Source organism: Xiphophorus hellerii, chromosome 9 (assembly GCF_003331165.1).
Source record: "Xiphophorus hellerii strain 12219 chromosome 9, Xiphophorus_hellerii-4.1, whole genome shotgun sequence".
Taxonomy (NCBI): Eukaryota; Metazoa; Chordata; class Actinopteri; order Cyprinodontiformes; family Poeciliidae; genus Xiphophorus; species Xiphophorus hellerii.
Genome location: NC_045680.1, coordinates 19,993,247 through 20,020,399, shown reverse-complemented (window position 1 = coordinate 20,020,399; position 27,153 = coordinate 19,993,247). Strand labels below are relative to the sequence as shown.

At 40.2% G+C, this 27,153-nt stretch overlaps 1 protein-coding gene across 5 annotated transcripts; it reads right to left on the bottom strand.

Annotated features, from left to right (window-relative positions):
• Positions 1-18: 18 nt before the first annotated feature.
• On the bottom strand, positions 19-27,153 carry tjp3 (tight junction protein 3). 5 transcript variants are annotated; one of them, XM_032573236.1, is made up of 30 exons: positions 27,020-27,153; positions 19,595-19,651; positions 19,025-19,149; positions 18,811-18,913; positions 17,684-17,972; positions 17,504-17,607; positions 17,200-17,389; positions 17,012-17,087; positions 16,832-16,932; positions 16,539-16,623; positions 16,024-16,203; positions 15,757-15,860; positions 9,469-9,553; positions 8,710-8,786; positions 8,503-8,599; positions 7,287-7,372; positions 7,116-7,188; positions 6,146-6,216; positions 5,946-6,009; positions 5,687-5,843; positions 5,072-5,180; positions 4,775-4,994; positions 3,752-3,957; positions 3,550-3,645; positions 3,364-3,443; positions 3,051-3,261; positions 2,836-2,936; positions 1,515-2,093; positions 559-617; positions 19-467 (listed from the first exon to the last, which is right to left on the bottom strand). In XM_032573236.1, exons 2-30 carry the CDS (start codon positions 19,640-19,642, stop codon positions 335-337), a joined length of 3,909 nt encoding a protein of 1,302 aa, XP_032429127.1. In that variant the 5' UTR covers positions 19,643-19,651; positions 27,020-27,153; the 3' UTR covers positions 19-334. The 5 variants fall into 5 exon arrangements, with proteins under 5 accessions (XP_032429127.1, XP_032429125.1, XP_032429126.1 ...); XM_032573234.1 differs by lacking the exon at positions 27,020-27,153 and adding an exon at positions 23,895-24,100; XM_032573235.1 differs by lacking the exon at positions 27,020-27,153 and adding an exon at positions 22,056-22,320.

Genomic DNA, 27,153 nt, shown 5'->3' with positions numbered 1-27,153 from the left:
GACTTCATAAACTCATTGTGAAATTAGAAAAAACTCTTTATTGTAGAAAAGGTTTAAAAACTGGTTTCTTAATTGGTCTTAAGGGTAGGTTAGGGTTAGGGGTAGGTTAACATCACTTTGCTTAATGATTTCTAAAAAAAACTAGAATTTGTACATTACAACAGTTAAAACAGACTGAGTTGCTTTAAGTATTTTTAACATAATAAATATAAAAAGGAAAAAAAAAACAGGCACTTTGATCTAAAATGTTTTCAGTGAGACATTTTTTTGGTAATTTGTCATACATTGAACAACATCGCCCTCTTTAGAGAAACTTTAACAATCCTCCGAGCATCTAGAGTTCAGTTGCCGGACCCCATTCAATATCGTCGGCCTCTTCGTCCTCGTCAAACTCGTCCTCGTCGGAGCTGTCGCTGCCTTGGATCTGTGTGCGTCTGTACTGGACTGCTTGGTGGTGATGGGCCAACCTGAGGAGGTGACGGGCAGAACGGTGAAGAGTCAGAGTGGATCAGTCTCGTTTTAATCAATGAATCCCACAAAGAGGGAGCCAGGACTTACACGATGTACGACGGGCCTTTCTTTTGCTCAGGCTGGGTCTGTGGTTCTGCCGCACGTGTCTGGAACAGAGAGGGAAAAACACATTTAAAACTAGAACAGATTCAAACTCCTCATAATAAAAGTTTGCTTTGTTGTGTTGAAATTCTGCAAAAACAGCAAAGCACTCTGATTCTTGTCAAGGTACAGCAGTACTTCACGGGGAATTTAATTTATTTTGAATTGAATTAACTTTAGATGTAACCCTACATTTGACTCAAAAACTGTTTTGCAGCCGAGTTTCAACCATAAAGCTCTAAAACACATAAAATGGAGCATTTTCTTTGTCTTCCTTGGCTGGTTTTCTAAATGGTAGGCAGGTGAAGACGAAAAACATTTTAATCTGTAAACTCTGGGGCAACATCTAAAATGTCTTTCTGTAGCCAGGAAAGTGTTTACACTTTTCTGGGCTACAATATTCAGTCACTATTGTGCCAGAAGCTCATTCAAAGATACATTTTCCAAATATTAGAGGAGTGTATGTATATATTTGAGCCTATATTTAACATTTTTTTACCCTGTGTGGATTAGACAAAATCCAGAATAAATTAAAATTTGTGGATTTTGTTAAGTTTCATTGAAGCTGTATTTTGTCTAATATCATTTTATAGAAAAATTAAAGTTCAAGTAAACCAAAAAAAGGCCCAAACTAAATGGGAACTTTATGCTCTTAGTGAGTGTATGTTAAGACCTTACTAACTCTGTAAATTGTTTTTTTTTTTCTTTACATAAGGCCAATATGTGCCAAATTAAAAACATATTGTTTAAAGTCTTATAAGTTATTTTCCTTCCATGTTTAATTCCAGTAAGAAGCTAGTGGAGGGTTAAGCTGTTTCTCAAATATTGTGACGACCATAACAATTCTCAACTACCATAGATTGACTTTAATAAATAAAACTCAGGTTTCTGTTTGGACAAACCTGCTCTAGTCGCTCCTCAATAGCAGACAGGGGGGCAGGTGGGAAGCTCTCCGGCTGCTCCTCGCCATACGATGTCTCATGTACCGATCGTCGATTTGATGGGTCGGGGGCTATAAAGTCTGGCGGTCCGTCTGAGAGAGTGTTGGGTTCGTCTACATCGAGACCATCAAAGTCAGAGTCTGTAAAGCTGCGTTGAGACGGCTCTTCCTGCTCTGCAGGGCTCTGGGATGGGCTGTAGTCCTCCTGGCGGGGCGACCTGGGCTCCGGCACATGCATCAACGGTGGGACTTCTCTGTCCGAATAGCCGTAGTCATCAGGCTCCTCATCAGCGGCTGGAGTGTCGTACTCTAAGGCGGGTTCGGACGATCGGGCCAGAGCAGCTCCGGGTCCCCGGGAGCTTTGTGGGAACCTGGCGGCTTCCTGACCTGGATAGGCCTCCTCCAGGTCCTCGTTGTCGGTGTACGCCTCTCCGTCGGTGATGGCTTCTCCGTCGGTGTCCTCCAGATCGCTGGCAGCGCTCAGGTAGTCCATCTGGCTCGGGTCCAGAGCATCCAAGTCCTGCACCCCTCCGCTCTCCAGCTGGACAGAAGAGAACAGGAGTGGAGAGGTTTTAAACAAATGAAGCTGAATAGGAAGAACTTTATAATTGCACCACAGCACCCCCTAACTAAACCTGTCGTGTATTATTCAAACTGTGCACCATGCAGGTTATAAAATGCGTCTTTTCAAATGTACTTGATTGTAAGACTGGGTATTTGATGGAAAAACAAAACGAATTCACCCACTGTGTGATTCTTAAAAGTGCCTCACTTCAGTCAGTTTAAGATCTGTCCTTGTTTTCTTTTTGACAGGCACAATTTCTGAAAATTAAAGTCATGAAGCCATCTTCCTTCTTCAAAACAAAGAACCTGGCTTGAGAAACGCCTTGAACACACAAGTGTGTGTAACCACTGTGAAGATGTGGTCAACATGAGTAAACTTCAGGATGTGAACAAATCGCATGCATGTTGGCTCAAACAGTTTGCAAACTGTAATATGACAATTATCAAACTGGCATTGCTATTAATGTAGGACAGACAAAATTCAGGAAGAGTTTAAAGGCATAAGAATGCTGTTTAGACAAACAGTATGGATTACTCAATGGCATCACATTATGAAAAAAAAGGGAGATGAAAGTCCAAAAAAATCTAAAAGTCAAAGAGAGATTTGGAGAGGTTTTAAAAGTCCACTTGTTCAGCTAAGAGTAGCGGTCTATCCAGGACTACAGAGAGCTTTATTATACCAGATTATCCCCAGTGGTCATTGGAGCAGCGTGACATACCGTGATCTCTGACACCCAGACAGGTTTGGATTGCTGGTGCCGGATGCTCTCCTTCAGAGAGTCGTACCACTTGTGGGAGCCGGGCTGGAGGTCTATCCGAGCTGAAGGGCAAAACCAGGAGAAATACCGTGAACGTTGCTGAGTCACAAGTGAGGGGAAAACGCTTCTGTCCCTACTAATGTATCTTGCATTTAACCGTCTAACATGAGGGATACCTGCGAACAGATGGTTGGCGTGTTTCCTCATCTTGACGGCCTGGGAGTAGAGGCGTCTGGAGCTCTTGCTGGAGTCGGGCTTGTACCTGTGCCTCATTGCCTTGACGTCTTTGCGGCTGTGAGGGTCTAAGAACAACACCATAGGGTGATACTGGATGTAGTTCAGCCGCTCCACTGCAGTGGGAGTGATGTCCAGCAGGGGGTGCTTGTCCTGGAAGAAAACTCAAATAATTCAGAAGATGACACAGGAAACAAAATGACTACTGTTGAGAAATAAAGCATTTAAAGTTGAATTTTAATGTTTTCTTCTCACCTTCTCTGCTATTCTCCTAACAGTGTCCAGTTTAATAACTGTGGAGCCATTGTCTCCTCCGCCGCCCCGTGGAACCATCTCTGTGGAAATAAAGTTCAACACAAATAATAAGCCTCAATATGTGCAATGCCTTTCTGTTATTCATGAGAAAGGTTAGAAATGGTCAAACAATGAGTATAAACTAACCTGCCACCTCATATTCATCAGGCATCTCATGGGCCAGCTTCTCCATGGCGATGTCATTCAGGGGTCCCAGGATGACAATTGGTCGTTTGAAATTAGCTGGTAGAAAAAAACGACAACCAATCAGCTGCTTTAAAACTGAACTGAATGTGACTTTCTGAACTAACAGTGTCCATGTGTTCGTGTGTGAGAGACCCGTGCCCACCTTCCCTGAGCAGGACCCTCTCATAGGCCGGGAATTTGCCCTGAATGGTGAGCTGCAGCAGGTCTTCCCGAGTCCGTCTGTTGTTCTTCTCGTTCTTCTTGTTTCCACGAAGTCCTCGCAGTTTCCAGAACTCTGCCCTCGGGCCGGTTCCCTGCCTTTCTCCAGTGGACCGCTGCGTTCGCTCGATGGTGGCCAGCTTCTCTGCCCTGCGGGAGGCGATTGTTGGAAGAAAATTTTAATCTGGGGATTTATTCAAATCCGTCTTCGGATTTTGCCACATTACACCCTCGAGCTTCAGTGTGTTTAATAAAACTTTATATGACAATAATACATTGAGTGAAAGAAAAATACGGCTTGAATTTTTACTTTTTTTGGTGGCAAAAAGCTGGGAAAAGTATAGAAAATGGAAAGATCAAAATATGGCCATGCATCTGACCTGAGAAACAGGGAAAGAACTATAATCAGAAAAGCTGCAAAGAGACTCTGGAGGAGCTATAGAGAACCACAGCTCAGGTAAGACATCAGTTGTGTGCTTAAATATTTTATAAGTCAAATAATTTTTTGTTTCTATACTACCAAATTATCAGTGTGAAAGGATAATAAATAATTATTTAACTTTAAGAAGAACTCATTGAATGCAGAGACAGTTATAATGTTTTAACAGTTCACTTTTATTAATACATCTTGCCACAACCGGTCTTTTAATAATGTTCACAGAAATGAGTTTGACCCAGCTGGCTTAGATCAAAACTGTTCAGGTGTTAAAATGGCCTAGTCAAAGTCAATACCCAACTCCAACAGATTCTGTGCCAAGAGTAAAAAAATGTGGTTGATTGAAATTTCATGCCACACTTTTCAACTTGTTATTTGTAAAAAAAATAAATGAATAAATAGTGCCTTTGTCTTTCAGTTATGCTTTACTTGTCTTGGTTTATATCATAAAATCCAAATAAAATAAAGTTTGAGGTTGTAATGTGGCTGCATATCAAAGAGCTTAAGGAGGAATAAAACGTGTTTCCTCACCGCTCCTTGTTGGGGATGGTTCCTTTATCCATCTCATGCAGGTCGTTCCCCATGCGGACAGCGAGCCAGTTGCCGATCTTCCCAGTGAACATCGTGTCCAGGACCCTGAACACCTCTCCTCTGGTGAAGCTCAGACCCTTGGGGTTATCTGCCTCGTGGTCAAAGTGCGTCCGGACGTAGAAGTTGTCCCCCAGGTTGGACTTGATGATCTTCTTGTAAACTGAAGATGGAGTAGAAGTTAGGACTGACAAACACTAAAAGTAAATCATACCATGATTAGCTGTGCTCCACACTTACGGTCCATCTTTTTCTGAGTGCACAGTTCCACCCGCTCTCCCGCTGGGAGATTGAGGAGGAAGTTGGCAGCTTCCTCTCGCGTGAAATGGGCAAAATCAACATTATTTACCTGAAAATAAACAAAGACCAAAGGCTTGATTCAGTTTAAAAGCCAAATAAGTCACCAAATTTATTCATTTACTTATAAATTATTTTGAACAGACAAAAATGAAAGCAAGAAAAAAGGAAAAATAAATAAATTATCACGCCCAATTGACATGCAATTTTATATTATCTATTCAAAGAGGAGCAGGTAGAAAATACAAGATCTTATGATTTTCTGCCCCTTTCATACTCATCAACATATAAACAATTAAATGTCCAAACACCAGATAAACAAATTATTTCTACCTTACATGACATTTAAAACACCACATTCTCATCTTTAGATGTACAATTTATTTACAGATTTTTTATATCATCAATAGTATGGTCTTTGAAACGCTCATACAACATATTTCCCAACAAGCTTCTTTTTAAAACAGGTTTTTAAGTTGGTTTATATTTGTACTTTTTTGACCTCATCATTCAATCCAATAAAATAAATAAAAATGTGAACAACTCAGATAAGGTTACCTTGAGGATCTGGTCTCCCTCCTTCATTCCCTCCTCATATGCTGGGCTGTTTGGCTGAACTCCGCCCACAAAGATCCCAACATCGTTGCCTCCCACCAGCCTGAGGCCCAAACTGCGCCCTTTGACAAACCTCACTGTGTTTACGTCAGAGCTGTACCTACAGAAAACAAAAGAATGAGATGCCAAACAAATCAGATCACTAGAATTATTTTTATAAAGTTTAAGTACAGATGAATTTTGTTAAGAATATATTCCTCACCCAGGATTAGATGATGGGTAAGAGTCAGGAGGTAGGAAATAAAGAGGCTCCTCTGCAGGTTTGGCTGCAAGAGAAATCAAAACATTGCAGTTTAGCTAATTTCATGGATGGAATTATAACTATGGTAACCATACAATAAGAATAAAAAAAAAATAATTTTAATAAATTTAAATGTTAAACTTTCTTATCCCGAGGCTTACAGTAGAGCTGAGGGTTATTCACTGAAATCCCGGACCGGACGGTGCCGCCTCCGTTTGCAGCACGAGGAACACTGCAGAGTAAAAAACAGATCTTTATTCTCCAATCTCACTGCTGCAGCTTTTTCATTTGGTTCAAACAAATATGTCACACAGATTAATCTTAATTTGATGGCAGACAAGCTAGAGGATGGAGAAAACAAGATTAATTAAATCACAGAGAACTTCAGAGAAGATGGATTAACTATGAAAGAAAAAGATTAATTGAACAACAAAATAAAAACTAAATCAGCATGCTAACAAGAGTTGAAATATGGGTAACCTTTTGTTTTGTTTATTAATTTGTATTTTTAAGAAGTACAAGAAAAAAGTGGCTTATTTGATTTTAAAAAAATCATCACATTTTATAAATTATCTGTACTTTTTTTTTTTTTTTTAACCATCAGGACACCAAGTAATCCATTATAACCTTTTTTAAATCTCTGTCCAACTTACATTTAGCTGAATGCAAATTAAAGGACTCTTAATATATGAATGGAGTGATTTGATTCTTATTTATTAAGTTAATTGAACTGAGAACCAGTTACATAACTTAAAATATAAGTTATATTTACTTAGAACGTCTAATTATTTTTATTTTACTGTAAAATTCTGAAGAGGTTAAATGAACAGAAACGGATTTAATCTAGGTCTCTTAAAAGGCACCTTTCTTACTAAATTAATATATTGCTGTGTTATATTCTTTTAAAGTATTTTAAAGTATAAAAATCGATTAAAAATTCATTTAAAAATGTGTCCAACTAACTAGAATATCAAGATAATTAAAAATCAGTTTAGAAAATAATAGGTATGTTTCTCAATAGCCCACTTTAACTTGTTTTAAAAGAGATGACACCTTTTAGGTATATTTGATAATAATAATAATAATAATAAAAAAAAACAATCCAGTTTTGGTTTAATTTGTTCAGGTTACCTGCGGTGGTCCTGCTCTCGCTCAGAGCTGCCAGACCTTCTGAGATGTGAAAGCTCGTCTGACTCGGAGGAATCTGAAAGAGAAACAAAAGAGGCTTTTCAGAGACTCTGCTGTCACGGTTTGCATGGTCAAAAACGACGATAAGAGCTCAACATTAAGGAGTAAACCCACCATCTGGAGGCGGCCTGGCGGGGGATTTGACTCGACGTGAAGGCTCCCTTCTTGCAGCAAGTGAAGTTGCTTTCTTAGACAGGACTCTTAACAAAAAATGTCAAAAAGAAACTTATTTGTCAATAACATAAAGACTATGAAATAGAAATTTGTGGTTTTCTGCTTAAAATATTCATTAGTCATGCTTCAGCTTCTGAAGACTGGAGAGAAATTTAACATAACCAATAAAGATTACAAATACAGAGCTGGAGTATTGTTATGCGAGTCAGATATAACTCCTCTCTCTGATCCACTTTGCTTTATGTCAAAAAGATTTAGATATTGCTAATAAATATATATCGACAGATATATTTAGCAACAAGGACTAGTTTAAAACACGAACAATTTGTTGTTTGGACGATGGAGTGACGTAATCCTGGTGTATTTTGGATTCTCAGCAGCTGAAATGTAATGTGATGCCATCTGAACAGGAAGTCATGTCATGTGCACCAGTGTGTGCAGAGTGTAAAAAAAAAAGAAAAAAAAAAAGAGATGAGTTTGTGTAAAACAAACCAAACACTCTTGTTTCTCTTGTTTCAAGAAATGGACCTTCTTGGTTCTGTAAGTGTATATAAATTAGGTTAAACGCTCCTGTGTTAGTAATTGTACTTAATAAGCAAATAAAAGTCTGAAATGGTGTTTTAAGCTGAAAATCTAAAATGTAAGACTAAATATTGGTATTTTTGTTCTACCAACAATTTTCTGGACACTTTCACAGGAATCTGTAATGGCAGATTTTTCAAGCCATTTCTAAAAAAGCAAAACAAACAAAAAAAATCTATTTAATCATACAATAGATTTTATTTAGTGGTAGTGGATTGAATATTACCTTTAGGAATTTTAAAATCTTATTAAAATACATCGGTGTATATTATTATAACATTACAAAACATAAATAAGTACAACAGGTATTGATACCTTTGCAGGCCTCTGTGAGCCTATAAAGTGTGATAGGATTTTTATGATCCGACTGTCCACCTGCTCAGGTTTACTGTCAACAGCTGAGGTTAAATTTAGTTTCTTCGAGGAACTCGCAAGTCAATTGTTTTGGAAGGTTATGTTTATACAAAAGTGCCAACTCATGAAAGCTTCCTGGTGCAGGAACCCAGTGCTTGGTAGATTACAGACATTGTAGAAAGTAGATGAAGCCCACCTGAGAGCGTGAGATGTATCTCACCTGCGTCTCCCCTTGGCTGCGTTTGAGTTTCTGCCCCCTGAGGAGTCCTTACGGGGGACGGATGCATCACTGGCATCTGACTCGGTGTCCGAGTTAGCTGTAAAGGTCAGTGAATATATGGAATGTGGTTTTAAAGCTACTTAATGCAATCTAAAAAAAAAAAAAAAAAAGAAAGAATGAAAACTGAGAAGGTTTTTCCATGCTGACCTTTCTTTGGCAGTTCGCTGGTTTCGCTCCATCGAGGCGGCTCGACGGGAGGCTGCAGAGAAACCTCCGGCAAGGTCCTGGAAGATAAACAAAAAAAAAAAGCGGGAGGTGGGAGTGAGGGAGGAGGAAGACAACAAATCTCAGTTATGTTTGACGAGGGGGGGAGCCGTGGCTATATTGATGATAATCTGAGACTTAAGTGGTAAATATTCACCTTATTACCTCTGAGGTGAGCTCTCTGTGAGAAGGTCAACTGCATTGTGACCAATCAAAATGATCCATTTTAATCATGTGGTAGGTAAAGCCTCTGGGCCAGTAAATATCTGAACTAACCTCATTTTAAAAATCATGCTTTGAAACACAGGCAGATTTGCAGGAACTGATGAATGATCGGTTTATTGGCGTCTGATTGGAGCAGCGCTGCTTCATTGATAAGTACTCTGATCAATACAGCCACATACATGTTCTGTAAAAAGCCACTTTTATTCATTTTATTATTAAACAAAAAATTTAAACACAAGTGATACACAGTTGAAAAATAAATCAAGTAAAAGAAAAAAAAAAACGGGTCCAGAATAAGCAAACGAATAAACAAACACACACAAAAAAACAGAGAGGGCGGCTTCAATTGTCAAAATCAAACGACAGTTTGTGATTAGCTAAGGGTAACAGTGGGGGAGCCGTGAAGTCTGGCCAGTGTCCGCTTCGTGAACTCTTGCAGAGTTTCAGGTGTGGATTTTGGAGGACCATCATCTGTACCTGTATCTGCTGATCGAGTCCTGGCTGTACGAAGTGCTGTTCCTCTGAGGAGGCGCCGACGTGCTGTCCGACTCAGAATCAGAATCTGGAAACGAGGATGGCAGAATAACTCTTATTACAAAGTAAACTAACAGCAGCATCACAGAGCTCTGCAAACACGTTCACGTCCCATGAAGTTTTTTTTTTACATTTTGTCTTGTTGCAACTGCAATTTATTTGGATTTAAGAGCTTGATTGATAAAGTAGTGCATATTTTGAACTGGAAGGAAAATGAAAAATGTTTTAAAACTGAATTTTTGAGGTACATGCAAAAAAAAAAAAAAAATCTCTCTGAACACAATAACCTCAATATGCAACAAAGTGGAGACAGCATCATGCTGTGGGCAAGTTGGGGAATGAAACTAATGACTCAGAGGGTTTAAACAGAAATGCATTGCACATTTTTTCAGTTTCGTTACTGAACAGTGCTTTTACACCATGCATCATTTTCTGTTTCACAATTATGCACTACTTTGTTTTCGTTTATAATCTAAAATGTCAGTGTTAAGAAGCAATAATATTTTTCTGTAACATTTAAATTCTAGAATGTGTATGTGATCCTTTTGTTTGTGAAATGTTTGTTACCTTTTGGGTGTGTCCTTGTAGCGGCCATCTTGGAACCTACCAAAGAGGAGGCCCGCCTCAAACCCAGCTCTTTTATAGAAAGGCCCATGTTTGCCGGACTTTGATTGGCTGGGCAGTTAATTGAGAAGGTGGGGACAACAGTATATAAGAGGACTGTTGGCTGAGCCAAAAGGGGGGGAAGAAAGCTTGAGAAGATGTCATTTTGTCTTGTCTGTGAGCCATGCTGTGCTAAAGGAGGCCTAATAAACCACCTTTGTTTATGCTACAGCCAACTTTGAGGAGTTTTTTCTTCCACACCACACCTCTCAGTGTAACAGTGGTGTCAGAAGTGGGATGGTTTACGCCTGTGAATGAAGGAAGACGACAGGCTAAATGAGAGGAGTAGGACGTGGAAGAACTCGTGGGACAAAGAAAAGCCCCCTTTCTGAGATGGAAGAAGGACAAAGCGGAGGACCAGCAGAGCCGGATTCATTACCTGAAGGAGCCATGGCTGGTGAAGACATTTTTGAACCGGTTGTGCGGCCTAAGCAGACTACAGTTGGTGCTGTGAGTAAAGAACATTCTGAATCTGACATCTTTGATGAAATAAGAGAATTTATGCGACGTTCTAAACGTACAGAAGCAATACTGTTTGATCAGATTAAACAGTTGCGCAGTAACATGCCAAAACTGCGAAGTGATGTTTATGCTGAACATGAGCTGTCTATCGAGACTGGCATTTCTACAGAAGCAGCTTTCCCAAAGCGAGAGACTAGGACACTGTCTCAGCTGTCTGCAACAGAGGAAGTCCAAGGAGCCTCTGATTACCAAGCTGAACCTCATTCTCCATCTCAGCCCCAGCGGCATATAGCACAAGGAGCTCCAGCACAAAGAGTGGAACCAACCCGTGGAGGTGATCCGAGAATACCTGACTTTAAGGAGGGTGAGGATCCTGAAAGTTTTTTCATACGTTTTGAACGCATTGCTAAAACATGGGGATGGCAACCAGCTGATTGGGCTGCTAGAGTGGTCACATTATTGACTGGAAAAGCCCTTGAGGCATATGCTGGAATGGATGAGGACCAGTCTGACTCTTATGACGCTATTAAAGCTGCTGTGTTGTCTAAGTTTAATGTAACAGAAGAGACCTACAGATTCCGGTTTCGAAGCATCAGTGTTCCAGTGGGAGAGAGTGTACGTGAAACCTATGGTCGGATAAAGGGACTCTACAGGCGATGGATGCGGCCTGACAGTCGGAGTAAAGAAGAGATTGGGGAAACAATCATTTTGGAGCAGTATCTTCGTGTGCTTCAACCAGACGTCCGCACATGGGTGAAGGAGAACAATCCAAAGACTGGAGAAGAAGCGGCAGACCTGGCTGAACGTTACCTGGCTGCTCACAGAGAACCTTTTAAGTCAAGAGAGACTGAGAGACCAAGGTCTATGGAGGTAAAACCTCCAGGTGCAACTAATGCTGACAATTTGGACAAGAGGGGTGGTAAGAAGTATACACAGTCTGGACTAAAGTATGGTCTCATTTGTTACTATTGTCAGCAGCCTGGTCACAAAGCTTCTTTATGTCCATTAAGAAAAAGTAAGTCAGTAGAGTTATGTGTGGTACCTTCCAAAGAACATAATTATGAACTTTCTGATGACGTGATTCCACATAAACATGTAGTTGATGTGGTGATAAATGGCAAAGCTGTAAAAGCTCTTGCAGACACAGGTAGCTCACAAACTCTGGTGAAATCATCTTTGTTGAGTAATGTACTGCCTAACTTTAACAAACCGGTAAACATTACTTGTGTTCATGGATGTCAGAAAGAGTATCCAACTGCTGATGTCACTATTAATGTTAAAGGACATGTTTTTATGTTGACTGTTGGAGTTTTGAATCAGTTAGCATATGATGTTATCCTAGGAGAAGATTTACCAATCCTAGACAGTTTGGTTCAAGAAAACTCGGTGGCTTATTCCTGTGCTGTCACCACACGTTCCATGAAAAAGGGTTTAGAACCTCTGCCAGATGTAGATGATGATCTGTATGAAGTAGGAAATAAAATCAGGAAATCAAAACGACAGCGTAGACAGGAGAAAAATAGGAACAAAAGCAGGTCAAAACACCCTGAACCTGCATTGCCATTAACTCCATGTATTGATTTCCAGTGGAAAATTCCTAATAACTTTAAAGAGAGACAAGAAAACGATCCATCTTTGAAACCTCTCTTTAATAAAGCACATAAAGATGGTGGAAAAGAGAGTGCTGCTGAGTTTAAAAGTTTAGCAGGAGAGCCTTTCATTATAAGGGATAAACTTTTGTATCTAGCAGACATTGATGAACCCAGACTTGTTGTGCCAAAAGAATACCGTTCAGTAATTCTGCATTTGGGTCACACTATACCATGGTCAGGGCACTTAGGACAGGCAAAAACTTATAATCGTGTTGCCCAACGTTTTTATTGGCCAGGATTATATAAAGATGTAGTTGAATACTGCAAAACATGTCATGACTGTCAGTTGGTGGCCCCTACTAAAGTTTCAGACCGTGCCCAGTTGCAGACATTACCTATAATGAGTGTTCCTTACGAGAGAATCGCCATGGATATCATAGGTCCTTTACCTAAGAGCAGTAATGGCTATAAATATGCATTAGTCATCTGTGATTATGCAACCAGATATCCAGATGTTTATCCATTACGTTCTCTGCAGGTTAAACACATTGTTCGGTGTTTAGTGGACCTTTTCTCCAGAGTTGGTATCCCAAAGGAGATTCTGACAGATCAGGGTACCAATTTCATGTCACAAGTGATGAAAACTCTTTATGATCAACTGGGTGTAAAAGGTATTCGTACTACTCCATACCATCCAGAAACTGATGGTTTGGTAGAACGATTTAATGGTACATTAAAGCAAATGTTGAGAAAGTTTATTGATGATGCTGGCAAAAACTGGGATAAATGGTTGCCTTTCCTTTTGTTTGCTTACAGAGAAGTACCACAAGCCTCAACTGGTTTTTCTCCTTTTGAGTTGCTTTATGGAAGACAGGTTAGAGGCCCTTTGGATATGCTGAAGGAGAACTGGGTGGCTGGAGTGGCATCAGGGTCCAGTGAAGCGGCTTCACCAACAAACATCATCTCCTACATACTTCAGATGAGAGACAACCTGGAAAAGTACAGAGAACAAGTTAAAGATCATATGGAGAAGGCTCAACATAAGCAAAAGGTATGGTACGACAGACGTGCCCGTGAAAGAGAGCTGAAGACGGGCCAGAAAGTCTTAGTACTCTTGCCCAGTGGGCCAAGTAAGTTGCTTGCTAAATGGCAAGGACCCTACACTGTGGTTAGAAGAGCAGGACCAGTGACTTATGAAATTATCTGTCCAGAAAAACAAAAGTCAAAGCAACTGCTTCATGTAAATCTATTAAAGGAGTATCATGAAAGAAATGTTCCAGAAATGGATGTGAAGCAGATCCTGATGGTACAAGATGTTCAGCCAGAAGATAGTGCTGTGTTGAAAGATGGGGAAGCTGAAATGAGTCCATGCAGAGAATTGACCAAATCTGAAAAGGCTCCTAAGCATCTGACTCCTGATCAGTGGCAACAGCTGGGTGAGATTAAACAGTCTTTTCCATCCCTGTTTGCAGATGTACCTGGGCGGACTGAAATTATAACACACAAAATAACTTTGAAAGATACAACACCTGTTCGTCTTAAGCCTTACCGGATTCCAGAAAGAATGATGGATCCACTGAAAAAAGAGGTCCAGATGATGCTGGAAATGGGAGTTATAGAGCCATCAAGAAGTGAGTGGTCAAATCCCATTGTGTTGGTTCCTAAAAAAGACTCAAATCAACTACGTTTTTGTTCTGACTTAAGAAAGTTAAACAGCATTTCCTGTTTTGATTCTTATCCCATGCCACGCATTGACGAGCTACTGGAAAGACTGGGGAAAGCCAAATACATCACAACATTAGATTTATGTAAGGGTTACTGGCAAGTGCCTTTAGATCCATCCTGTAAGGAATACACAGCCTTTCAGATTCCAGGAATGGGTTTATTTCATTACACGGTTCTACCATTTGGTCTTCATGGAGCACCAGCTACCTTTCAAAGGTTGATGGACATTATTCTTAGTGACTGTTCCACGTTTGCTGCCGCCTACCTGGATGATGTTGTGATCTACAGTGAAACTTGGGAGAATCATCTACAACATCTAAAGGTGGTAATGGCAAGGATCCAGAATGCTGGTCTCACTCTGAATGTGAACAAGTGTGCATGGGCACAAGAAGAAGTAAAATATCTGGGCTACCTTGTTGGCCATGGACAGATAAAGCCACAACTTGAAAAAATAAGAGCCATTCAAACAATTCCCAGACCTCAAACAAAGAAGCAAGTGAGATCATTTTTGGGCTTAGTTGGGTGGTATAGAAGATTTATACCCCATTTTTCAACTTTGGCAGCCCCTCTGACTGAGTTGACAAAAAAGTCTACTTCTAAAATTATGTGGAAGGAGGACTGTGAACATGCATTTCAATCTTTAAAGAAACTGATTTGTCAAGCTCCTGTTTTACAGAGTCCTAACTTTTCCAAGCCGTTTATTGTTCAAGTGGACGCTTCAAATGTTGGTCTTGGAGCAGTGCTAGCTCAGGGAGAAGCTGGTGAAGAGAAACCTGTCCTTTTCTTAAGTAAAAAGCTTTTTGACCGGGAGAAAAAGTACTCCACAGTAGAAAAGGAAGGACTTGCAATAAAGTGGGCTTTGGACTCTTTAAAATATTATCTCCTAGGAAGGGAGTTTACTCTGCAAACTGATCACAGACCTCTGAAGTGGATGCATTCCAAGCAGCATCAGAATGCCCGTATATTACGTTGGTGCCTCGCCCTTCAGCCATACCAGTTCACCATACAGCATTGTCCAGGTAAGAAAAATCTTATTGCTGACTACCTTTCTCGTTTACCTGAGTTTTGTAAACCAGAGGGGGAAGAAGTGAGTAAATGTTAAGAAGCAATAATATTTTTCTGTAACATTTAAATTCTAGAATGTGTATGTGATCCTTTTGTTTGTGAAATGTTTGTTACCTTTTGGGTGTGTCCTTGTAGCGGCCATCTTGGAACCTACCAAAGAGGAGGCCCGCCTCAAACCCAGCTCTTTTATAGAAAGGCCCATGTTTGCCGGACTTTGATTGGCTGGGCAGTTAATTGAGAAGGTGGGGACAACAGTATATAAGAGGACTGTTGGCTGAGCCAAAAGGGGGGGAAGAAAGCTTGAGAAGATGTCATTTTGTCTTGTCTGTGAGCCATGCTGTGCTAAAGGAGGCCTAATAAACCACCTTTGTTTATGCTACAGCCAACTTTGAGGAGTTTTTTCTTCCACACCACACCTCTCAGTGTAACAGTCAGTAAAAGATTAACATTCAAGGCTGTAGTGTGACATTTTCTTTGTAAATTATTATTCTAATTATAATGTTTTCATTTTGTACCGACAACTAGAGTGCTAATCCTTTAAAGTTAATGAGTATTTTTTAAAGCAACTAGCGAAACATTCATAGAGGTGTTAAGCACTTGTGTACTTGGCCATCTCTTTTTACACTTTATTTTAAGCACTTAAAACTAGAATGAATATTGTCAGGGAGTTGTTGAGGATACACAACGTCATAAGGAAGCTGGATTATTCTGTGTTTATGCAGACCTGGGGGTGGGATCCTCACAGGGGAGCTGACTCTTCTTGGTGGCTCTTGGCGAACTGTGATGGGGGAGGGTTTCAGACTAACATGGGGAAGATCAGAAAGAGATCTGCAGAAACAATGCAAAGGAGATGGGAATCATTTATTATTTTAGTTTTTTAAATATTTAAAAAATCAACTATTTCCTTATGTTCACCATGTGATTTGGTTATCTAAATATTTTAGCACACCAGCGCTTCAAATCTCTCAGTGAATTAAAATGCAGTCCGTACTTGTATCTGGTGTCTGGGAGGGCGCTCTCTCTGTGTGGAGGTGGGGAGGCGCTGCGGTCGGAGTCGGACTCAGACACCGGCCTGCGTGGCTTTGAGGAGGAGGAGGAGGGACGGGTTAAGGTCCAGTTCTGCACAGGAGAAGATCGTGGGTTTGGGAGAGCGGCCAATCCTGGAAGAGCTCTGCAAGGAGACGAACATCATCAAAGTCTTCACAATAAGCATCTTGATCACTTTACTGTACAGGGAGCTAATAAAGATACACACTTTTTAAACTAACCCACTAAGATATAATTATTAGAAAGCTATCAAGTGAATGCAGAAGAGTAATAGCACAATTATGAATCAGCTCATAGAGAAAGCTAAACTATTACAAATATATTTAAAAATAACTAAATGACATGGGTTCAAACAGGAACTTAAAATCAAGCTACCAAGTAGTGAATGTCAGTGAATGTCTAACTTCAAAGCACATGTCAGAAACCTCTTTAAATAATTTTTAACCTAAGTTAACTGACTTGTATTTGCTGGGGTCCTTCATTACTGGAATCTCTCTCCTGGCAGGAGGAGAAGTGCTGCGGTCCGAATCGGACTCAGATGGAGCTGACGAGAAAATTAGAAACAACAATAACAATAAACGTACTTCATCTTACTGCCTACATGTGATTTGTTTAGTTGGTGGACCTAAAAACTACCTTACATACAGCTCAACTCATTTAGCTCAAAAGTTGTTTGTTTTCCAGATGATCATTTTTATTGCAACAATGAAATGTGCATTTTTGAAAAGAAACAAATTTTCTGGAGGATGTACCTCTGCGAGGGGCGTAAGTTTTCGGAGCAGGCCGGGTCAGTGTGGAGCGTGCAGGCGATGAATCCCTGGACTTGGCTCGGGGCGGTGGCTCAGCTCTCGTTCTGGGTTAAAAATATTTAACAACTTAAAAATTAGAACTAACGAATGAAAGAAAATGTAAAAAATGGTATGGGTCTGTACCTGCGTGTTCGTTTCTCTCGGGTGTGTTGACGTGATATCCGGCGAGGGGCGATGTCCTCTTCAATATCTGAAATGTCTGATTGGTCACAGAAAGCAGTTTTGATTGAGTTACCCAGACAAGCTGCATGCAGAGATAATGAGCCCAAACTCTTTCAGATTCACCCTCCCCACCTCTGAGTAACTCTTACCCTCCAGCTCTGAGCTGCTGCCCTTGCGCAGCTCGTCCCCGCTGTTTCGGGGGCTGTCGTCCACCTCCGGGATGGTGACCAGGAACTTGCGGTCGTCTCTGAGGACCGTCATGGTCAGCTTGCCCCTGCTCTTCTCCACCAAGTGCTTGGTCTCCAGGAGGGAAAGGTTCTCCGTCGTCATGCCGTTGATCTATTTCAAAATGGATTAATAGAAAGCAGTGATTAGATTCCTTCCTTCATAATAGATAGAGGAAGTTTTCATGCTTTTCCAACCAGTCTGTATGCAGCATTCAGAAATCTTCACCTTTAGTATTAGGTCTCCTTCTTGCAGTGTGCCTTCCTTGGCGGCCAGGCCGCTGTCTGTCATGTGCTTTATAAATATCTGACTTCCCAGCTTCAGTCCATACTCTGCAAAACAGAATTTAACGATTTAAAGAACCAAGATTATTTTGGTACTAAAACAATCTCCAACCAGTGCTCCTACCATCTGTGGCTCTCTTTTTAACCAGCGTGGTTTTGATCGGTTTGTCTGGAGCGTGGTTCTGCGGCAGCTTCTTGTATCCGGACATCAGCGGCAGCGTCCCAACCTGCCCGTTGCGCTGAGGCGAGGGGCTGGAGCGGGTGTTGTAACGTCCGCCATCCCTGTTGTCGCTGCCGTCTGAGTAGCGGCGCGCTCGTCTCGGCGGATCTTGATCCAGCAGGTTGGACTGAGAGGCGGCCCTCGTCGGCCTGGAGGTGGCCGGGATCTGGATCTTTCGAGGCCGTTTTACTGTCTGCAGGACAGAAAGGTCGGAGATTTACAGAAAAGGTCAACCAGTGAGCATTGGCAGGTTATTAACATTTTGTCACAGTAGAACCACAATGTGAGATGTTCAAACTATGAGATATTGTTTTATAACTCAAGTCTGCTTCCTCTCTGACCTTTATGATGCCAATTATTCGCTAATGTTCTGCAGCCTTTACAGAACAGTGGCTTTTATACTGGGTTTAAATTACTCATGATATCAACTGTGTAGAATTTTATTTGGAGGTATGAAGTTTCTGTGCTACTCTGTAGATTTTAAGTGATTTCAATCATTTAAAATCTTAAGATAAACTGAGGATTGTAGTTGTGGTGTGACATAATGTGATAGGGTTCAAGGGCTGTGAATACTTTTACTTGGTGCAGAAGCTGCTGGCCTGTCACAATAAACGACAAATCAATTAATCACATAACTTAAAGAAACTCAATAATTTAATTTGCTTGATTTATCGTTTTTCTCTCTTCTTTCTCTTATTACCAAAAACTGAATGAGAAAAGTCATCAGTCTGGTGTTTTGGTCTCAACTATCCCTTTTTTGAAATAAAATATTGTTTACAGAGACTTCATAACTCATTTTATTTGTTGTTTCTGTTGTTTCCTTTATGTATTTTGGATATTTCAAATGTCTTCCAGTTCCAGTGTTTATCTTTTAGAATGTGTTCTTGCATTACTGTGCCATTGTTACTATTGTATTACTTTAAAAAACATTATCGTTTATCGCAATAAGTTCTGAGACAATTTATCATCCAGCAAAATTTGTCATGACTGGCCTAGCAGCTGTTTTATTTTTTGCCTCTGCAATTACTCACAACGTTTGCCGTCTTGCCACATGACTTGAGGACCTGAATGGTGTAGTTAGAGTGAACATTATCCATCGAAACTCCATTGACCATGACAATTTGGTCTTTGTGGCTACAAAATAAAAGCACAAGAAGCCACACATATAAGCCTGTTTCTGTAGGCTGATATCAACACTTTTTTATTTGATGATAAATACTTATCGTGCCAAAAGGAGAAACCTACTAGAGGCGTCCCATGGCCGGTCCATTAGGCAAAACATCCGACACCACCACAGCTGTGTCCCCAGTGTCTGGGTGAGCCTTGTCCTTCCCTCCTGATAGAGCAAAACCAAAACCCACCTTTGGGTCCTGAAATGAAGAGATAAAGAGGGAGGACTGAGATAAGGAGAAAATTACACAAAGCACATTAAAGGCAGAGAAGGAATGCAGCAAAATGAGAGGGTAGAAATGCAGGCTAAGTGGGTGATAGAGCGTAGCGATAGAGAGAGAAGCACATTCCAGCGCCAGGATGGTGACGAGCCAGTTGGTGCTGCGGGGCGCAGCAGGGTGTGTCTCTCTGAATTCCTGCTGGGAAGCTAGATGTCTGAAGCACGGTCCACCTTAGACCCCCGAGTTCCTCGCAATGGCCTTGACAAACACCGAAACAACACCCAGCCTGTTTGTTTCCATGGAAGTAGCCAAAAACCAAACAGCACGAAAGGACAACAGCAAAACACTTTTCATGCTCATTAATGTTTTTCCCCTCATTTATCAACGATTCTTCATCATCAGGATGGCAAAAACAGGCGCTTACTTTGTTTAGTGTTATCGTGTGCTGCTCCCATATCGTTAACTCATCCATGCCTGGTTTCTGAAAAGACAAAAATAACACACACACACAAAATTACATGAATAACTTTCTGATTTTAGCAAAATAGGTTTACAGTTATGCTAAATGAAAACATGATAAGTTAATTCAGTCATGTAATGCTGGACCTCACACGGCGGACAGTCGATCTTCAGAACAGAAAGGCTGCTTGTTCGCCTCAACCCGATATGAACGTGCTCACACCTGTTTCAATCCTGCCTGACCGGTTAGGAGGAGGAGTTACCTGCTATGTTCATGTATGTATGCACAACTGGACAACAGGTGAGACACGAGCCTTTTTTAAACCAATAAAACATAAAAAATAAAACTACCGTCCTGATCTCTGAGTCTTTCAGTATTACTAATGTGGAGTCATTTACAAAAAGTCTGACGACGTCATCAGATTCAAGTTTTATTCTAACCACAAGATAAGAAAAGTTCAGCAATCATTTTCTATCTATGATTGCTGAAACTTATGCAATCGGCTTAATGATGATCCATTTACAGTTTCACTACGTCTCAGTAACGCAGCATATTTCTGTGTCTGATTATGTAAACAGTCACTGTAAAACAACATTTGATCTCCTCCGCAGTTAAAACTTTTGTCGGTTTATGCAAGCGTTCATTACTTTGAAACACTAGAGCCTCTGTGACAGGGCTGCACTGTATTCAGAAACAAGAGATGATATTGGTTAATATGGCAAAAATCGATATTGACTAAAGTATTTACAGAACCCAGATAATGAGCGCTCTAATCCAGATCACAGAAAAAAAAAAAAGTTATTATTTCTATCTCAGCAACAAAACTTTATTAAAAAATTTGTTTCATCTGCCGTTTTGGAATTAAAACAACTTAGTTGTTGTTTCTTAATAACTTCACCATCTTACCACAAGTTTAACTTTTAAATAATTTCAGGTTGTATGTCACAATATATGGTACTTAAATAATTTGCAAGCACTTGTTTGGGTCTAGGCAGTTCAACGCAATATGTATTTTTTGCTCAGCGATGATAAATTGCAATATATTGTGCAGCTCAATTGTGAAGTATTGGAGTTGATTTTACGTCGGAATCAAGACAGTTTTATCAGATCAATTTAGTAAAAAAGTCACCAAATTAAAATAAATAAAAAAAACAGGCATCGTTTCACCAGCGGTTCTTTTAATTTGATGAAGTGCTACATTTCCGTCCAGGAGTTTTTGTTGGAAAGCAGCAGCTTCAACTTCCTGAACAAACGACTGAAATGCCTCACGATTTGCATTTTCCACACACAGGCCAAAGAAGGCACGAGCTGAACGTGAGCTACGTTTTCCCCAAGTAAACGGAGGAAGATGCTTGTTGCAGAAGAACAGGTAAAGCAAGATACTCGCTGTCATTGAGAGTCAAAAACAGGTTTGAAACATTTAGAAGAAATTTTTTTTACTTATAATTGTACTTTGTATTATCTTGTAGTTTCATGTTTTTTAGGTGTCAAACATGTTTACGTTTTTATGTCAAAGTGAAACAATTTTGGGATTCATACCTGTGAAAGGTGCTGCATAAATTTAGCGTACTCACCTATCCAGAGGTTATGCTTATGATAATTAGCAAATGCTGAAGGATCAGCAGAGTTTGACCTTTGGACAGGTGGCCGACTGTTTGACTAAGTTAATCATCAACTGTGAGAATCCTCTAAATAAAAGCTGGCTGTGACCTGATTTTATGGCAGGCTCCCGTCTGAAAATAACCTGACCATGATACAGTTTGATTCTGTAGTTTTATCGTAGCTCATTAGCTGCATTCTCCTGACTGAAAGCTCATTTAAAAGGTCAAAATGTTTCTCCAGAGTCACAGAACGCCTCGTTCAGCCCATCCCTAAGAAAAAGTACCTTGGAAAATGAATTAGGAATGTCCCTCTGTAAAAATCAGAGAAGGAGCAAAGAGCAAACACAAACAAGAGCATAAATCTCCTATTGAGAGAAATGGAAAGGAGGCCAAGGCGACTGCAGAGCAGACCTACATTTACAGCAGAACTACTGAAGTTAACTTCCAGGGTGTGTTTTATCACTGTCCTCTGCTTAAAGTACACAAAACCAACTTTGTCAATAAACTAAATACGGTTTGTCTGTCAGAAAAGTTCAGAAAAATATAAGAAACTACAGAAACAGAGCTAGCTTAATTCATCTTAAATTAAACATGTCCCTGCAGAAGGAGTAAAATTAACACATAAATCTAAAAATTCGACAATAATGCAACATATCCTCATAGACGCTTTATAAAAATAAAAAATGATTGAAAAAGTAACTTTCCCACTTTAGCTAAAGAATCAAACATATTTTCTATTCACTTTAATCCCAATTTTTAGAAGCCCTTTTAATATTACATCATATGAGGGAAACAATTGTTTGTTTTCCACCTTCTCCACTCACCATGTGATCCTTGAACCTTACTTCCATTTTCCCCTGGGGTTTCTAACCTGAACCAAACACCTGCAGCCCCATGCTCTCAAGAAGCAGCTCGCTCTTCATGTTCCATCTACTGACAAACGCACAACGAGAACGCCCAGGACTGCAGCCGTCCGGCCGCAGAGCCTCTCCCCCAGATTCACTTCTGTATGGATGGAGTCTGCAGTCCAGCAGAAACCCGATCCTCCCGCTGAAATTATCTGTAATATGACCAGCTCTGGTAGTTCTCTGCCTCTCCCAGCAAGCGAACGGGGAAGCATTTCAGAGACCTCACCTGGTGCGCGCTCCTCCCCCTTGAGCCTTTGCCCACTCTCTAGGTCTCTGTAGAGCTTTTTAGGTAGATAGCAGATTTAAGGTGGAGCAGCGCCGCCTTTAACCTCAACAGACTGATATGAGATCAGTGAAACAACCTTAATCGAGACAGCTACTGTAATCAGAGCATTATCCTGAGGAGGACTTCAATAGTTGTACAACTGAGAGGTTAACTATTAAAACTTCAGCATGAGTTGGTTAGCAGCATTCAGGTGCCTTTAAAGAAAAGTTTCTGTTTCAATACTGCTAAAGATTTCTTCTATCTTATTGCTTTGAAATGATGAGAACTTTCTCTGGCTGAAGTGTAAAATAATGTAGATTTCCTCCTTCCCTACCTATTGCTGTGCACTGATAGTCAGCTGGCTGAAAGAAGGATATTACATTTATATACAAGAAGACAAAGTTGTTTTTTGGCAATGTTTCCAATCACAAAAAAGGGATAGTCAACATCCATGTTATTTTGTTACTATTTTGTTATTTAACAATAACTGTACTATTAAATTTGTCTGCAATAATAGAAATGCGTATTTTTGAAAATAAAAGATAATGTTCAAGTCTGTTGCAATCAAGTAATTAATCGCATGATAAATTAAAATAAGCTTGATCATTTCCATGTTTGTTTATATAATCCATTTTATTCATAGTTTCTGTGCTGTGTGATTTTTATTCCCATTTTATTTTATGGTTGTCATTTTATTTTGAATATTTAAACTATCTTCCTATTCCAAGGTGAAGTGTTCTTTACAAATTTAAAGTTCAATTTTCTTCCAGAGGGCTTAACTTGCATTATTATACCAGTCTGAGTGGGTTATAGCAACAAAAATGCAACTGAAAGAAAGCTGAAAGTATCAAAATAATGTCAAGTTATTAGCGTACAATTGTTGTGGAGGTTTTCCTCTGCATTCACTGGTCTGTAAATAACTTGTTTACCACAAAATTTAGCTGAGAGCTTAATAATTCAGATGATTTATATATTTTCAGTCTGGTAACAATTGTGTCACATTCTCATATTTGGGTTTCAGTATTTAAACTGATATTTAATCACAACGGCATCATGGGTTTTGGTTGCGAAACGCTGCGGCATTGCTGTGGGTGCAGCCTGCTTAGAATGCAAATGTAGAGAGCAATCCCTCCCATGCATTTGAATTTGTAAAGTTTAGAAAAACACAGCAGTCAAAGCAGTCATTATTTACTTTTTTCAAGGTTATGATTGGATCTAAAGATGTTCATGATGCAGTTTATCACAACTGTGGTAAATTAAACTTTTGAATTTTAACTAACATTAAAAGCTTAGTGTTATCTAAGCTGCTTAAAATAATCTGCTTAAAATAACCCTAAAAATAAATAGTAGATGCACTTGATCAGATTAGTAGACTGGAAGATACTTTGTTTAGTTTTAAATCCCCGTTTTGTTCCTCGACCACAAACCGACCGGATCAGATGTTACGTTTCTAACAAAAGCATTACATCTGGAGCGATCCATTCACTTACAGGCACCTCCAGCAGCGGCGGCGGCTCCGGGGGAACAGACCCGAAGTGTTTTAGCAGTTTGAATCGCTGTGTCAGTTTCATGATGAAAGCAGCGTTGCGGTCGTCTTCTCCTCTATGTAATTATTCCCTGTTTTGTGCCGGTCAGTGGAGAACCTGGTCACTGATACCAGGATGCTCAATAGTGAAGAAATTAAAAGTTAAAAACTAAAAATCTCTTCCTAGTTTCTTCCATCAAATAATCCATATGCGTCGGCCAATCCAATCTTTGGCCATTCCTTCTCTAAAGCCAAACAGGTCCACTTGCTCCCAGTGTCAGCACTGTGTGGGCATCCTGGTCAACTTTTCAGCGGCTGCAGGTCCCAAGCTGCTGGCCGAGTTTCAGTCTGCTGGGTGCCATGGTTACGACAGAGGAATGAGAGCACTGGTCTGTTAATAATTGACGGGCTGTTTGCTTCAATATAGATCCTCTGGCCTGGAGTTGGGTTTCCTGGGTTCCTACAGTGGCTCTGTTGTGTCTCAGGACCAGGAAATGGCACCGTGGCAACAGCGAGCTTTGATGTTATCTCTGCTTCGTGGATGGCGTTTATCCACGCCCCGGGGCGTGGGAGTGCCGTCGAGGTATTGCTGTCTGAATATCAGCACCCTGCCTCTTTAAGGCCACACTGACCTGTCCCTAATCTGCATCAGAGGGGGGGGGAATAAAGGTACAGAGAACGACCTGCCACTTCCGTATTCAGAAGCACTGCGTTTATGACAACACAATGTATTGGCAACACAGCAGGTGCAGGAACGTTGCGTGGGATCAGCTAGGTGTGACCGCTGGAGGCAAACATGAGTGCAAGTGAGTTATTAATCTGAGGTGAAGAAACTAAGAAGAGCTAGTTCTATGACTTAAACCAGACATGTAATTGCTTATCCCTGGTTTGTCCAGCAGCAGAATCACTCAGATCGTAGGTTTTCTTTCATTCTAAGCCATAAAGACACTCCTGCTGAACATCCAACATGCAAACTGCCTGCTCACTCTCTAGACGCTAGCCAAGATTTCAACTAAAGACATGGAAAACAACAGTCTGTTTATGAATTTATCATCATTGTAATAAAAGCAAACAAACAAATAAAAAAAACCCTTCTGAAGCATTAGAGATGAAGTGTTATGAGAGGATTGGGCTGTGACTGGCCTGTGGTTAATGAGGAAAAGCAAGATCTCTTTGTGTAAATACGCACCGTTCCACCACAAACACTCCAGAGGTTTACAGAGTGGCTGAAATTACACAGAACAGGACATTTCAGCTTCCACTTTCTTCTGTGAAGTTCCCACTTCACAGAGGGGAATGCTGGTAGCAGAGTAAACGGAGTAAACAGCGACCTGGACTGCTTTACACACGCCTTTACAATAGTCAGCAGGTCTTGAAATTACTGCAGATATGCACAAATCAATAAGATAATTTCCCCCTGATGAGCTCTGAGAGGCGATTGATTTTATTACCACTATAATGGCTTTTTCAGCAACTTTTCAAAGAACTTGTTTGACATATTGTAGTTACTTTTATAGAGCAAACAGAACCCTCCAAAAACAAAACAAAAAAACAGGTCAAAACTGAAACTGTGAGGTTCAACCGTCAACAAAACAAAAGCACCAAATTAAAGTCAATATTTGCCAGGAAATTTTGGATCCGTTCATCTACTCTTAAAATGCAGAAAAGATCAATTAAAAATAGGGCATTGTTAAGGGAATAAGAACAGCTGTGAGGCATAAAGTTATTAAATTTAAATGCAATTCTCACTGCATTAAGTCACACTGCATATTTATAGCATTCTTCTCCATCCATCCTGCCAGCCAGGGAGGCTGCCGTCTCTCTCCACCAACCAGTGGGTGAGAAAACTAGAATAAGTGGAGAAAATCTTGGTATGCTTTGAGAACAAGTAAACTAACAAAGAAAGATCCAAAGTCACACTGATACCAGAACTGATTCAAACGTAGGACTGATGCTGCAAGGCAAAAATCCTAAAAACTGCACTACTCTAAATGACTAAATAATGCACAATAAATAGGCTACACTAATTTTATATCAGTATGTTTCAGATCAACATTGATTTCACTCCCCACTATCATTTCCTACAGCCGTTTCTGTTTCACGTAACTAACTACCCAGACTTGACAGCTACAACACTCATAAAAGAAAGAAGTATTGACACAAAGCAGCAATATTCACATATATGTCATGTACATTTGTATTTGTACATTTTCTATATTGTGTTTAATGTGTTTTAATACTTGATCCAAACTCAATAAGTTTATATTGCATATCAATTGAAAGACACCATCAGCCAGAGCCAAAAGTCTTGAGCTAATCTAATTCTGATTTCATGTTTTTAAATACATTATTGTGTGTTTCTTTTTTTTTAAAGATACATTGATGATTTTTCGTTTTAATTTCAAGTCAAATGTCAGCAGGCAATTTTATTGAAAGTATTTTATCCAAACGCTCTCAACAGAATCCTCTTTATTCTCAGTGGTGTTTCCAGAAACGATCATTTAATCAGATCCAGACTCTGATTCGGATGGAGGCGGAGGAAGACGCAGCACTTTGGGAATGTAGCCGAAACTATTGTGAAACTCTGTGGCAGGCAGGTAGAAACTTGTACATGTGGCAGAACCAGTAAGGCGAGGGGAAGAAAAGAAAGGAAGAGGGGAGAGAAGGAGAGGTGGGCCTGCAGCTGTCTGTCAGTCACCGTTCAACACCAAGAACTGCAGCTGGGCTTCACAGAACCCACGGACATCAATACTGAGCAAATATCCAATTCAACATATCTAAACAACAATACCGGGGTTAAACCCCTACAAAGAAATTCTCTAATACAAAAGGAAGGAAAAACAAAAATTGCAAAATCTTTTGAATATCATTTTGTCCAGGTTGGAGTTTATAAGAGCTGAAGAAGAACTGCTAGATTGTAAAGCGTTGAGACACCTGCGACATTAAAGGGTAGTCAAGATAACGAGCCTTTAATCTACAGCGATGGAAATCACCTGTTTCTTTAGAGCTCGATTCTCCTTCCAAAACCTGACCTTTTTTTTTTTCCTTTAAACAAAAAAAGCGCGTAAAACACCAATTAGAATAACAAACCTGTTTCTTTCCGCTATCTTTCTCTTCGTATAAGCAAAGTCCTAAGTTCCAGTAGAAGTCTTTCTCCGCGGTGTCGTTTTCTCCCTGTGGCTGTTTGGTTTCTTGTAAAAGTTTGCCTCAAATCTTCCTGCGCT